General features: G+C 41.0%; 1 protein-coding gene across 2 annotated transcripts in view; it reads right to left on the reverse strand.

Annotated features, from left to right (window-relative positions):
* CHD7 (chromodomain helicase DNA binding protein 7) overlaps positions 1–12,661 on the reverse strand; it is a gene marked incomplete at its 5' end in the record, with an annotated part of 92,505 nt that extends 79,844 nt beyond the window's left edge. For both annotated transcript variants that reach the window (XM_081996607.1, XM_081996606.1), the window contains one exon: positions 10,979–12,661. In XM_081996607.1, the coding sequence (XP_081852733.1) occupies positions 10,979–12,661 (1,683 nt within the window). The remainder of the gene's footprint in view (positions 1–10,978) is intronic.
* Between the last annotated feature and the right edge of the window lie 2,370 nt (positions 12,662–15,031).

Consider the following 15,031-nt stretch of genomic DNA (forward strand, 5'->3'; position numbering starts at 1 on the left):
ATCAAAACCTCCACACCTCCTTTTCTGTGGACAAACACCTCATTTACCAGTACCAATGGAGATAACTCTTAATTATAATGTCTATATCATACTTTAGTTCTCCAAACAGTTTGATTAACGTTGTTCTATGAAACAGTAAATACCGTATCTTTGCTGCAGACATCTCTACTATCCTAGCTCCAGCTGTTCTTTACACAGACGACAGTAAAATGTAAAAATCCCTATACACAGGCCTTAATTCAGACATCTCTACAGCAATTTCAGGTTTAAATTTTGCTTTCTATGGTAATATTATATTATAACCAGAGGGCCGTGTCTAAAGCGACCCTTTACAGCCAACTTACCCCTCACTGCCAGTAGTGGTTTCTGAGCCACATTGCCAGGTGCTGCTGTACAGCGCAGCAGGGAGCTGCAGGAACGGCTCTGCCGTCCCCTGCCCGCCACCGCTGCAGGGCACCTCCCAAGCACACCCGACAGCGATACAGACACGAAACAAATGGTTAACAAGCAACCTGTGTCAGAACAAGAAGCCTCTGAACCCGTCTAATGCCTTAGTTACAGAATCGTCTGGTTTTCAACAAGTTTTCCCGAAATATTTCAAAGGAGGCTAGCGGAGAGAAAGACTCAAGAACTAAGTCATCTTCCAATACTGCAGGCATTTATCCCTGTTTCCACAACTGAGGATGCTTGCCCCAGTAAACATTTGCAATATCCCATTAACAAACTGAGTGAGATACGAAAAACAACTACAAAGCCTGAGTTTTTAGACTAGTTTTAATGACTATGTATTTCATCGACAGTTGTGCAAGTAAACCATGAGGTCAATTTTTTATGGTAAGGTGCCACTTTAAATTTAAACATGCACTGTATAAGCCTCCCGCTATATTTAGCGACAATTGGCTGGTACAGAAAGATTTCTTCCAAAAATAAAATAAAGCACTTCATATCATTCAGCACTCACATGTAAGGAAAATTGCAGTATTATCACAGTTATCAGAGTCTTGCAGGGCCAAAAAAGATAGGAAGTACCAGAATGTGAGTGGATGGAGGGCCATCTGGAGAGAAAGGAGAGTGGAAAAAACGGAGATCATATTGAATACTAGATATTAGGAAGTTTGTTATGAACCTTGTTATGAGCCCTCTCTCTCTTTTCTTAAAGGAACACTAAATCCAGAAATCTATGTAAGTATTAACTTCTCAGTTACTGTGCTGATTATGTCCTTTAGTTGCGGGAGTTACAGAGACAGAAAAAAGGCCACAATTTAATTAGCACAATTAAAATTGATTACCTTTTTTTTTAGTTCAAATTATTAAATTATTCATTCTGTTTTAAGAAAGAAGTCTACTGTAGGTGGGTATACGTTCCTTTCAGAAACTCTTGTATTACATATGAAAATTTCCTCTCTAATCAAAATAGCAGGCATTTATATTTAATAAAATATTAAAAACTGCAAGATGAAAGTTAAGTGAGTGTTTGGCACTCCCCTACAACATGTTGTATCAATATAGCAAAGATACATTTAGTGCCATCTACTGAAAAGTAAGTACTGCACTCTTAAAGACAAATACTTGCAATTTTCCAAAATTTAAAGCTTAATAATATTCTCCAGAAGTTAAGATTTCTTGACCTTTAATTTCTACAGCAGCAACCCATGCAATATGAACCCACTCCCAGAAGTTCTTCATTTTTGTGCTTGTTCAGTTTAATACATGAGCTGCTGTCTCCTAGGCTTGCCTAACACAATGAAACCGCTGAGGAAGAGTACAGGAAAGAACCATATCCAGGCACTCAGTACTGATTCAGGGATGAACAGGTGATGGAACAACAGGAGCAAAGGAACAAAGATTCCTCCCAACCCAACAGTGGAAGATCAGAGAGACATTCCACCTGTTTTCTTCCACAACCTGTATAACTCCACTACTCTCAGTTAACCTCTACAATTCCAAATTCCTACACAAGAAGTGGGATTTCCTGCTTTGAACTGTTAAGACTGGTCGTCTCAAGTCTTCTTAAGCTGCACTCTTAAGCAAAAGCAATACTGGAAGGAGTGACAAAAAGAGCAGGGAAATGGTATGTTTTAGAGTAACAGATACCTGAGTAATAATTGGAATTGGGAGTTTCATGAATCTGGGTTTTGAATAAGTAACAATCTTTATGCCCATAATCTGTATGTTCCTCTTCATAAAGAGGGGCAACACTATTACCAAACTTACCCAGTAACAGAAAATTCTAACTAAATAGGTGATATATTGAACTCAGTAAAATCAGAAAGCAAGCTGACTCCAGAGTTTATAAATCAAACCCACACTCCAATTACTAAGCCATCCTATCTCTCACTTCTGTTTCCTCATATACAAGACTAAGTCTGAGTTTTATTTCTAACTTTTTATGCTTTTAAACAATTCTCTATGTTGAAGAAAAAAATCGCATTCAGTGCTCAAGGAAACCAGTTCATTGACAGACATTGGAGACATCTCCCCTCACTTCAGTGCACATGAAATTGTGCCAAGCTCTCTTTGATAGAAAGGGGATGTTCTTTCATCTCTTCAATAACAAAATAGCTGCAAATACTTCAGTTGCAAGAGGGACAAAAGTCCTTTTCTACAAAAGAAAACACACCTCTGAAATCTAATCAGTCATTTATATTTGTGTGAAAAAAGGGACAAAAGGTGAGAGTTAAGAAAAAATCTGGAGAAGTTGGAATGTAACCTGTTTGCCAGTAATTCAATAAAACAAGACAAAGCTTTGACTTCTAACGGAAGTTTTAATTTATCAAAATTTGAGGGAGGACTCAAGGGCTGGTAACTGAGGACAAGTGCTACAGAAACTCGAGCTATGTTAGGGGAAGAAGCAGTCCCCATCTTCTCCCACCAAGCATTCCCACTTCCACACCAGCAGCCTGGGGAGATCCTGTGGTCGCACAGTGAAGGCGTGCTGGGAACGTGATCTGACCAGAAGTGAGCTGGCCAGATAAGCCAGTTCACCAAATGACCAGGCGTGCTGATGCAAGGAAGGAGCTGAGGTTCTGTATCCCAGACCTCAGCCACCTTTATTTCCATGGATTATTCTTTCAAAGTAGATTAGATATTGAGAGTTACTGAGTTCACACAAGTACGCTGGGAAGTTGAAGTTGTCAGTGGACTGCCTGCCCAGAGGGGCAAGAGGCAGCGTGGTGACACGAAGGTGCACCCTGAAGCAGCGTGCAGAGCAGTAATGGGCAACACAGTGCCAAACGGCTACCTTCGGCAAGGGTTCAACAGGCAGGCGACTCAAGCAGCTGGCGCAGGGGAGGTGGGGTGACTCCCTGAACCTCTCTGTCCCCATTTTAACACAGACCTTGGCCATTTCTTCTCTGTTCCTCCTGCTCAGCACTGCTCCACCAGCTCAGCCCAGCCTTTCGCTGCCCGCTCCCAGATCATCGCTTCCTGCCCACGCTTCCTACTGCTCCTGAGAAACTGCTTCACCATCTTTAAGCCACACCTGCAAACTGGGGAATTTTTCAAAAGAAAGATCTGTACAAACAGATGCTTTAATCACCGTGAAAAATTCAAGGGTGTTAATCTTGCTCCTTAGCTACAGAACTTTACAACTCTGTTGACAAAAGAAGGTACCAAATATTTATAGATGACATCCCTAAAGAAAAAAAACAAGTGATTTGTTCCCAAAATCCAGACCACATTACCACCTGTATAATACATATCCACACAATTAAAAGAACACTGATACCTGGAAAGGAAAGCTCTCAAAGAGAATAAAGAAAGGAATGGGAGGTGTACATACATCCTTTCCGATATGTTGTTCGGGCGAGATGGCCCCTTTTTAAAAATACCATTCCAGTATTTTACCTTCGTAATTGTTTGGTCGTCAGTTCTTTCATTGTAACTCAAATCTGAAAATTCACAAGTGAAAAGCACTGGCTTCCTGAATTGAGAGAAAAAACAAACTCTACAGACAAAGTTTAAAAATCCAACTCCAAAATGATGGTGTCCCATCATAGTGGGAATGGAGACATTTACTCTCCCCAGAGGAAAAAAAGAGAGGACACTTATGCAAGTTTGTGACACCTGCATTCAAGATACAAGCAACGCCAGATTAGTTTAAAATGAATGGATGCCTCAAATTCCACTTGAAAGAGCAGGACAGAAGACCAGGAGGAGGATCCATAATAAAAAGGCAGGAAATTATTAGTTCACCTGCAACCTGTTCCTTATTAAGATTGCCACTGTATTTAAAGAAATAAAAAAAAAGTAAAAAAAGTATCAAGCCTTTCTCCTTTCAGTTGCCCCAATTTTTCATCCTTTTAAGTTACGCAGGCTGATGATACAGACATGAGGGTCTGTATTAGACTATCCGCTTTCAGTCATGAAAAAAATCTTCTCTGAAACAACAGATTTAAATTTGTTCAAATAAATATAAAATAGGAGAATGTGTTCAGCCACGGAAAAATAAGATGATTGCCAAATCCCACTGGAAGTGACCATCAGCAGATAAGAATACTGTACAGCAGCATAAATTTAAAAATATTTCTCGTTAGGCGATTCCTCAGACAATGCTAATGATTTCAAGAAAAAGCACATTCAGGTCACCAACATATCGTAGAAACTTTCAACATATTCACAGCAAGGAACACATCTGGTAACTCTTAAGCCTACAAAATCAGTATGCTGATACAGACTTGCATTTTTATGCTAATGCTGCAAACTGGCTTTACCCAAAACTCTAGAGCAGATAATTTGATGGCACAAATTATTTTCAACACAGTCAAATCATGGCACCTGAGGGAAGAAGTATTCTTAAGTATTTTGTACCTCCTCAACAGTAAAAAGGACCAAAAAATCCATAGCAATACCACCTCGAAACTACAAGTCTTTGGCCCAACGGCCCATTCACTGCAGAATCACTGCAACCCCTCACTTACAAAAGTACATATAGTCTTCTCAAGGGCGAGGAGGAAATAAGCCTTTGGATACGTTAATATTAACTGTTAGACTGGAATATATCTGAGGAGTTTTAGAACATGAACTTTTGTTGGACAAAGTATTTCATATTAATTATTATAACCTTTGAGAGGCCTGCATGCAAACTAGCTCACGGATGGATCGGGTTATCAGTGTAACAGACTATTCTACTCCACAGAAGTGAGGTAACTTCAATATTTTTAACCAAAGGCCGCTTTAATGGTCTATTTTTCTTTTATTTGGAAAATTATAGTTAATTACAATTGCGTAAAGTACTCAAATACAGAAGTTCGTCAGAGCTTCAATAAAATACAGCAGAAGCCTGTAAACTTTTAAGAAATATTTACTATTCTCTGCCTTTACTTTTAGATTAATATTATGGATCTTCTTCTCAGCTTTTCTTTCATCATTCTCCACCATCTCTGATTTGGCCTAGGCTTTTTACATATATTTTACATAAATACACACACGCACACATATGCATGTATATCTATAGATATCTACAGATAAAAATAATATATAATTGTAATCAATCAAGGTTCAGTATTAGTGTTTTTTAAATTCCATTTAGTCTAGCACCTTCAACAGTCTTGCCAACATAGACTAGTTTGCTGGTCTATGAACACTTGAAAAGGGAAACTAGAATTTCCACAGGCAGCCATGAGATTTTGCTGAATGTGCAGCACATACAGCACCCCAAAAGACCAACTAGCAGTCACGTGAAATAACCTCTGTATCAAAACAAGAAGCACCCAATAGTGTTTATAAGTTTAAAAAAAAAAATTTTGAGTTGTTCTACTTATTAACGGGAAAATAATCAAAAAGCGAAACACTCAAGGGATGAAAAAGCTAACAGTTCTCTCCAGAGCTGTGGGACACTGCTTATGAATATTAATTTATGGGGAAAATCCTAACCATCTGAAATTATACCATTTCTTACTAAATAAAATTATAGGACACACATTGCAAGATAATTGGTTATGCGAAGACAGTAAGGAGATAAAGAAAATAAGTCAGTCTCTTCTTACTACTCTCAGGCATTAAAACAATTAAATACCCAGGAGAAAGTCAACTTTATTTTAGTGTGCCAGCAGTAACTGACTTAACATGCACTCTCTGCTGGGTTAGAATATTATGTCAAACCACTCCAGCTGATAGTAGTTTTCATTAATATCCCTCTCCATTCAGGTATATCCAAGTATAAATTAAACTGAGGCAGCAACAGGGGGTTTGAAAATGCAGGAAGGGCCTATGACAGGGGTGACCCAGCTGGTGACTCAGCAGGACTTTCCCTGCAAGGGAGGGCAGGAAACTTCAAAAGAATGTGTTCATACCAAACACAGCTATGAGTTATGATTTAAAGCAAAGTCACATGCCCACAAATAGTAAGGCCAGCAGAATAAACCTGGCAGTGAACCGGTAATACACACAACATGAATTCCTTCTCCACAAGGAGCTGGAGACTGCAACCCAGCATCCTTCACCACTGTCAGTGCCCACTGTTGAACTCTACCATTTAGTCAACCGTGGAGGCTATACCATAACTGTTTGTCATTTAAGTATTCCTATGTTTAACTATAAATAATGTAGAACACATTTGTGGAACATGATTAATGAACAGGACTCGAAACTTCAGCCCACACAGTAGCTGTGGTAAATAAGAAGTTCTGTATCACAACACACCCAGGACAGCCTATTCTTGGCAGAGAAAACTCTTACACTCGCTCTATCACTAATAAAGCTATCCGAAACTAACGATATATTATGTGCAACTGCACAGCATCAGACCCCCGGAGGCCTGCCTAACCTCACATCTCATCTCTGATCAAGTCTGTGGAAGAGTAAAAGAACTGGACACACACAGTAGATGCACCCCAGTAACAAAATCTCGGTCACTCCTTATGGCACAGATCTGCGGAGCCAAATGTGGTGTCTTCATGTTTATCAAACAATGATGCATTTTTCTGCACAGCATCTCAGAGATCAGCATCTTAATGTGCGGTTCTGAGCTCACCGCTTGACAATTTGCTTAAGACCCTAGAAGAATTCAAGGAGACAAAAACAGGTGACAGCAAACCCTTGTTTCACATACACCTTCTTCATGCACCCATATCACTGACAATTTTAGAGGCTTTCACCATCTCTCTCGTTCCTGCCCCCCCTGAATCAATCCCCTCTGTGCTTTTTCAAGTGCTACTATATTTTCTGAGGCCTGATGAAGGGACCCACAGCTGCACAGCACTTGCTGCATCAGCATACCATGCATAAATGTTGCAACATCACAATCTTTGTTTTGCTCTCTACTACTTCCATAACAATTCCTACAGTTTTATTTCTTTGACTGTCATAGCATGTTTTCAGATAGCCATCTAACACCGAGACCCTGTTCGTAAGAGGTTTTTGCCTGCCATTTCACTACCCAGGCAGCATGGAATCATAAAACCATCTAGGTTGGAAAAGACCTTTCGGATCGAGTCAAATCATAAACCTAACACTGCCAAGTCCACCATGTCCCTAAGTGCCACATCTACACATCTTTTAAATACCTCCAGCGATGGTGACTCCACCACTTCCCTGGGCAGCCTGTTCCAATGCTTGACAACCCTGTCAGTGAAGAAATTTTTCCTAATATCCAATCTAACCCTCCCCTGGCCATGCCTTGACTCACACAGTTTACAGCCAAGCAACTGACATTCCTGTTGTATTTTTAATTATTTAGTTTCATTATTGTTAGGCTCTTCACCACATCTGCACCTGGCACTCAGCTTTGAGTACGTTAACAGCAGCAGCAAACTTTGCCATCTGACTTTTCACTCTTTTTCAGATCATTTATGAGTATTTTGAAGAGCACAAGCTCATAAGCCCAATACAGATGCCTCCACCATGGAATCAAGCAAGCTGCTCGTACCCTCTGCTTTCCCCCTTGTCCAATTAGCCAGCCACAGCAGAACCCACCTCCCCAGCCCACAGCCACCGAGCTCTTCCAAAAGCCTTTGGTGAAGAACATTTCAAAAGAGGGCTTGAAAAACCAAGCACACTGAACAGCCCAGCACCACTGTGGTTCTTACGAATCTATCAAACTCCACTGAAGCCAGCAACTCACTGCTAACAAGGTCCTAATAACCATGTCTAGTATTCAGCTATTAATCTAAACCAGCTGAACTGTCAATCACCAGTTCTATCACCCAGCCAAAACAATTTGCAGTTTTGCACACAAAAAAGAAATAACAAGCCCCAGAATCAACATGGCAATTTTTTCCAAGTTAAAAGCAAAAGAACTTCACTTTCCTTCCAACATATCTAAAAACAAAACAGTAATTTGGTTAACCACAAGTATTACAGCCTTCCCATGATAAGGCTAGCTTCAAATCACTGAAAAATAATTAGTAACATGGCTTCTGTTGATTTAAAAGTACATAGCGATTTCCATTTCACTGACTATATTCATTTTGTTGATTCATTTTATACAAATAAAAACAAACCAGCATTTAAATAACTGTTCTTCAGTGAGGAGTTTTCTGCCAACTCACGGGAAGGGAAAACCACGACACAGACAGGAGAGCTACAAATTCTGTATTCAGTCTTAGGAGCAGGGGTTTCTCACATCTGCATTTTTCCCCAGGGGCTGGGGAGGAGCTGAGTTTTCGTTGACTTGAGCAATATTTATTTCAATCCAAACAGTTTTCAAGGGGGAAATGCCTGCCTGTCAAGAGTTTCACTACTACAGTCAGCTCTCAATTATTAAATGGAAGAGTATGTTAACAATAACTTTTACCAAATAAAAACTTAACAGAAGTAGGCTAACAGAGAAGCTACTTGGCTAGCTACAACTGCTTAAATTACTGATTTTAATCAAATAAAACTCGAGTTACCATGTGGTTTTCTTTTAATTATTTTGTTTCAGCACTTACCTTTGTTCAAACTTTTCATGTGCAGTTCAGAACTTTGTAATACGTTGCATAGCTCATTTAAGGGTTGAGCTGCCTGCATTTTATCTCTTCACTGATTAAAGGGAAATGAATATCTCAAGAACATTTAACAAGCCTGTCCATTCTACAAGTAAACTTTCTCCTCCCAAACCACTTCTTGCTGCCAAAAAACAGTTTACTGGATGAAAACAAGGAATTAATGCCAGTGAAGAACATCACAGCTTTAGGGCACAGCCGATGTCAAGTCCCAGACCCCCACCTCCATTAGTTCTGAAAGACCCCAGTGGTGCTGGTTTTTCTTCCCTTAATATCTTAAAGTCTTATGTTACCATTTCTACGATTTTCTTTCAAATTTTTTCTTCTAGATGTGCCAGCCCTCATCTTTAGGGTAAAAACCACATCTTCTACTTCTTTTTCTGATCCCCAGTCTTCCTGCACTGATTTCTCCATGCTGTCATTACCCCCTTTCCAAGTATCTGCTCATTCTCTTGGGTTTTTTCATGTAGACTTGAGTTATCTCCTTTTTCATCCTGCTTACCCACGCAGTCGGTAACACAAAGACGGACTGTCAAGACCTCAGGAAGGAACACAACTCCATGTGCATGCGGTAACTGTAATCTAAGTTCTCCAAACACAGTCTGTGTGGGGAGGTGGAGGGAGAAGTAAAGCCAACTCATATAAAATTTCACACCAATTTTGAGAGGGGCAGGGGAGAGGAAGATTTTTTTTTGCTCCTTCAAGAGGAGAGCTTCCTCCTCTCTCCCAGAAAGACAGTGTCCTTCCCCTTGCCCTGCCTAGTCCCCGACCTCCCTCCCAGGGCTTCCCCACCCTTCGGCACCTCCAGCACTCCCCCCCCCCCCCCCCCACTTCCATGGGGAATGTGGAAGGCTCTCCCAGCTGCTGAGCTGCTCCATCTACCACTCCTTGTCAGCTGCCTCTCTGCAGCGCATACATCTGATTCCCAGACCCACCTCACGCTGTGCGGGGCGGCTAACAGAAGCAGCCGGCAGGCAGCAGTGGACGGGACTGCTGAGCAGCTGCTTTCCGCACAGGCCTGGGACACTGGCTAGGACAGCTGTTTTTATGATTTATTATTGTAGCATCGTATCATTATGACTGCATTCCAACAATTGTCTCCAAATATTTATGTGCAGAGCTACTTGGCATTAATTACTGGCTGGTTTTTTTTTGTTTGGTTGGTTGTTTTTTTTAATAAATAAAAAATTAAACCTCCAATATCTTGACCACCTATTCATTCAGTACCAAAACCTCTTGAATGATGACTGATAGTGCCAGAGGCAAACAATGGTAAATGTGAAGATCCCAAAAGGCACTTTTTCAGCTGAAGCTTAACATAGCACATAGTCAAACCTGCTAAGCTACAGAGGATCAAGATGTTTCACTGTTTTGAGCTTTTAATTGAAAAATGACATGGAAGTAATACATTTGCATTGAAATCCAGCAGATCAGAGCCTCAGTAAAATAAAACTTCTATCCTATTCAAGATTTCATTTAAGCCTCAGAAGATTTGATTTCAGACTATAATTCACGTCTGCTGTCTTCTCCTTGCATAAACTGTTGCCCCATCACTTCTCAGTTGCATTACTTAATGCTGAAGAAGTTCATCCTGGAAATTTTTTCACATATAAAAATTTCAGCTTTAACTTGAAACCACAACACATTCCCTTAGGATTTGAAGAAAACCCTTGGTTTGACCAAAACAAACCCATCAGAAGACACATTTCTTTCTCCAAGTTGCAAATACAAAAATTAATAGTTTAACATGACAATGCTCACGCATGCTTTCCATTTCCCCCTCAAAGGAGCCACTATGAGTAGTTATTCAGCTTGTCCTGTGGCTGTATTGTATTTTGGTCTATCCATAATGTTATCCTGTAAAAATTACTGTAAGGACATTAATCAGCTACCTGAGCCTTGTTTTACCTTCGCTTCTGTGCACCAAGAAAGCCACATAACCAGCAACAAACAGGGGAATCAGAGGCAACTATTTTAAAACCACAGATCTTGTGTATCCTGAAATGCATTTACAGTTAATTTAAAACATTTTCTACTCATTGGAAGTAGCTTACCTGAAGGACAGGCACTTTTTGTGGTGTGTTTTGTGGTGACTGGTGAAGCTGTGCCCAAGGCTGATGATGAGGATGTGGGGGTGGTGAAGACTGATGATGTATCCCTGGATGAGGCTGCATGGGAGGACAGGTTGGCATTTGCTGTTGAAAAGACTGCTGTTGACTAGGAAGCTGCTGGCCAGATATTAGTCGCTCTTGTATTGCTTGTGGATCTGCAAGGCCAACACCTGGACAACCATTTGGTCTCATGTGCCCACCCATCTCCCGTGTTGTTGAAGACATACCCATAAATGGACGATTCTGCTGCATGTTTCGGGGGCCCATATTCCTTTGTCCAATTCCCATGGCACCAGGGGGCTGGTGTGACGGCTGAGGATGGGGTATATTTGGATAACTGCCAACTTCCATTGGTATTCCAGCACTACCAGGTCTAACCTGTGGAGGAGGTGTACCTGCTGGATTACTCATTGCTTTCATAGGTGACATGGGAGGTGGAGAGGCATAAGTTCCCTGAGGCTGTGAAGGGTGCATAGTTTGTGTGTTCATTTGGTTAAGTGAGCCACTAGGGTGGATGGGCTGCTGGTGCATTAGTCCCTGACCACTGTTTGATGGAAATCCGACCGCATTTGGGTATCTTGGTACAGACTGATTCATTGGAGTGTTATTCGTAAGGCCTAAATTCTGATTCATCCCTGTATTATTAACTAATCCCTGATTAAGGTTACTGTAAGGATATCGAGAATACTGCCCTGAGTTGTTTATAGTAGGTGAGGGTACCGTCTGGCTCCGAGAACTAAAATTAAGTGTTTGCGGCCTAACAGCACCCTGCTGGGGAGGATTAGGGGAGAATCTGGGACTGTGGGCTACTGATTCTCCATGGAGAGCAGTGGGGGGATGGTGGTGAAATTGCTGGACTGAGTGTCGCAATGAAGGTGCCATACTGGGATTCTGCTGGGGCACATGAGACAAGTGGCCAGGTCCTGAGGTGGCAATGAAAGGGTTTCCCTGATTGAGGCCTTCTTGGCCTTGAGAAAACTGGTTCATCCTCTGCTGTTGCGGCTGACCGTGCTGCTGCATTGAAAAATCACCACGAGCCATGTAGTTTCCCATCTGCTGCATGTGCTGAGGATGGCCCTGCCCAGGGGGTCCAGAGGGTGCCTGTGGAGGCTGTGTCGGCTGCGGTTGCTGCTGCTGTTGCTGTTGGTATGGTGCTCTTATCTGGTCTGGCACTTGAACTGCCCGTGGTCCCCACATGGAGCCACTGTCTACGAAGGGTTGCCCATGTCTTTCGTTCTGCATGCTGGGATAGACCCCCATCTGACCACCAGCACCACTGCCATGAGGAACCTGAGGAACCGGAGGGTTGTGATACTGTGAATGAGGAGACGCTATACCATTCCCAGGGGCATTGCTTATCATCCTGTTCGGCTGATCCATCAGGTGCATTTTCTGCTGTTCATATTGATTATAGTGATCAAAATGGGTCAACTTGGCTTGATTTTGATTTGCAGGGGGATGATGAAGAGATGACTGTAAAGAGGGAAATCCTTGATCCATGGGCATTTGCTGCCCCATAGGATTTACTGTATTTTCAGGATATCCACATTCTCCAAGACCTTCCAACCCTTCACTGAAAATATTCCCATCTTCTCCAAACAGACTCATCATTCCTGGATCTGCCATCTTTTTTCAGCACACAGCTCCTCGGAGCTACAACTAGAATGCTAGTCTGTGCTTCACCTCGGCGAGGTGTTTTGTCCTCAAAGCCTTTAATCCTCAACTAATCTCCTTCATGTCATTCCATATTTCCTTAATTCTTTTGGACCACGCAGTGTCAGGCAAAGTCTGGTTACTGCTCCTAGAAAAAGTGGGGGAAGGGGGAGAAAGAGAGGAAGATATTGAAACAAATAACGTCAGGTGATATAAAGAAAACACTTTTGACTGTTTTTTAGACAATGCTAGCTAGTTTCAGCCCCTGAAATACATCTTAAAAAATCTACTTCACTTTATGAAGGATTCATTAGCTTTATCAGAAGCTTTATTATCACAGAGAGTTAGGAAGCAAGCAAAACACTAATCTTAACCTTAAATTAATCCATTCACTACACTTCCTAGTGCTCCTTTCTTGGATGGAACAGAACAAAAGAACACAACATGCAGCAGCAGCAGCTGCCACAGCAGGTAGGCAGATGTATGAATATAGCCAAGCAGCCCATCTGCCGAACTAAAGCCCTGAAAACGCTCTAGTTACCAGCAGCATGTCCTTAACCTTATTCCCTTGAGCTGTGCAATCAGATGAGCAAGCAGAAGCACCAAGTCCTACGACACACTAAAGTTAGTTATACGGACAACAGATTTTTCAAACACACACAGAGGTGTCCCTCTGAAACATGTCAAACACCAAGTTTTAACATTTAGGAAGTAAAAATAAATAAAAATTAAACACACTATTTATCTTCATTTAATGAAGTTGTAAACTGAAAGACATGTCACTTCCTCCCATTTAAGCAAAACTGTATGTTCAATTTATGGAAGAAAATTAAATTCAAAAGCTCCATTCTATGATAGGGTAGATTTCTCAATGCATATCCTAATCTCTCTCATGATGATAGCAGGGAACACCATCATTGGAGTTCATTATTCATCTTCAGGCAATCATGCTACTAATTGCAACTACAGCACGCTAGAAGACCACGCTGAAGTTTTGTTCTCTCCAGAATTACGGTCTTGAAAACTCATTCAGGACAACTAGTAATGGAAAAAGAATTGAAATAATAAAGTGCTAACCTAACAAGGTACACACAAAAAGAAACACACAGTAACAGAGTAGTTCAGAAAAGTGCCTGCTTAGGTTTTTCACATCAAGACTGGCATGTCCTGAAATGTGTCCCCCATCCTCTCCCTGCAACAGCTCGAAAGATTTTGTTTGCATCTGTTTATTATGAACGAAACTAGTCTAATGCTATCATTCCTTCTTAAGATCAGGATTTAAAATGCTATGCCTCGTATCTCAAAATAAACTTCACGGCGATAGTCAGACCATCCACGTAGCAAATAAAAACAACTATTTTTCCATCTTTGTTGTAATTCAGTAGCAACTGTCCTTGCAGATACCAACTTGTTCTTAGTGATCAAAGAAAATAAGATTTACAAGTTTGTACTTCTGCATCTCACACTTTGTTGCGGAGGAGGGATGCTTTCAGTCACTTTGGATGCAAAATGCCAGGCCAGACTATTTTAACTGAAGGCAATTTGTCCCAGACAAGTTTTAGGGAGAAAATATCAGCACATTTATTACACTTCTTGTAGCCATTGTCAGTCAGCAGGACCTTCTACAGCATGAAACAGAGGGCAAAAGGAAAAGCACAAGCATTTATCACTCCTCTTAAAATAGCATTTGAATGTCACCTTTAAAACCACACTCTTAAATCTCTTCTGTGCTTGGATGGGATATTAACACTTATATTTCTAAATTACTTGGGGATTAAATATGAATATTAAATAGAAATTCCTATAGGCTATCTTCATATTGCTAATATCTATTTCTTTTGATTTCGTTTTCTTTATTAAGTAGAAGCCATCTGTAAGATTTACCACCTCAATCAGTTTATTAAAGCACAGTATACGGAAGTCACAACAACAAGGTGAGAAGGAGCCTCCTTCACCAAAACAAGCTTTCTGCATTAGACGGCTCCCAGAGCAGACCACTCTGCCGTGGTGAAGATCTCTTCAGTCATTTCAGATTGCTCAAGGACTTCTGACACTGCTACCTTTGACACATGCTGCCATCAGGAGCTGGCAAAGCTGGACATCAGTGTGTACCAAGAGTCTCTATCTAACAGAAGTCTCTTTGCTTGGAAGTGCTAAAAAGCATAGTGCACAGACACTGTCACCTCCCAACCACTGACGTAATCTGAGCAGTATCAAACCTGAGCCAAGTAGAGGAGCTCACCCATCAGCTAACCTATTTACAGACACAGAATTAAGAACAGGTAAGATTTTTCACTCATTTTATTATATAGATCATGCCTACTAAAAGAAACATTTTTGAAG

The sequence above is a fragment of the Phaethon aethereus genome (assembly GCF_964289735.1).
Source record: "Phaethon aethereus genome assembly, chromosome: 2".
NCBI lineage: Eukaryota > Metazoa > Chordata > Aves > Phaethontiformes > Phaethontidae > Phaethon > Phaethon aethereus.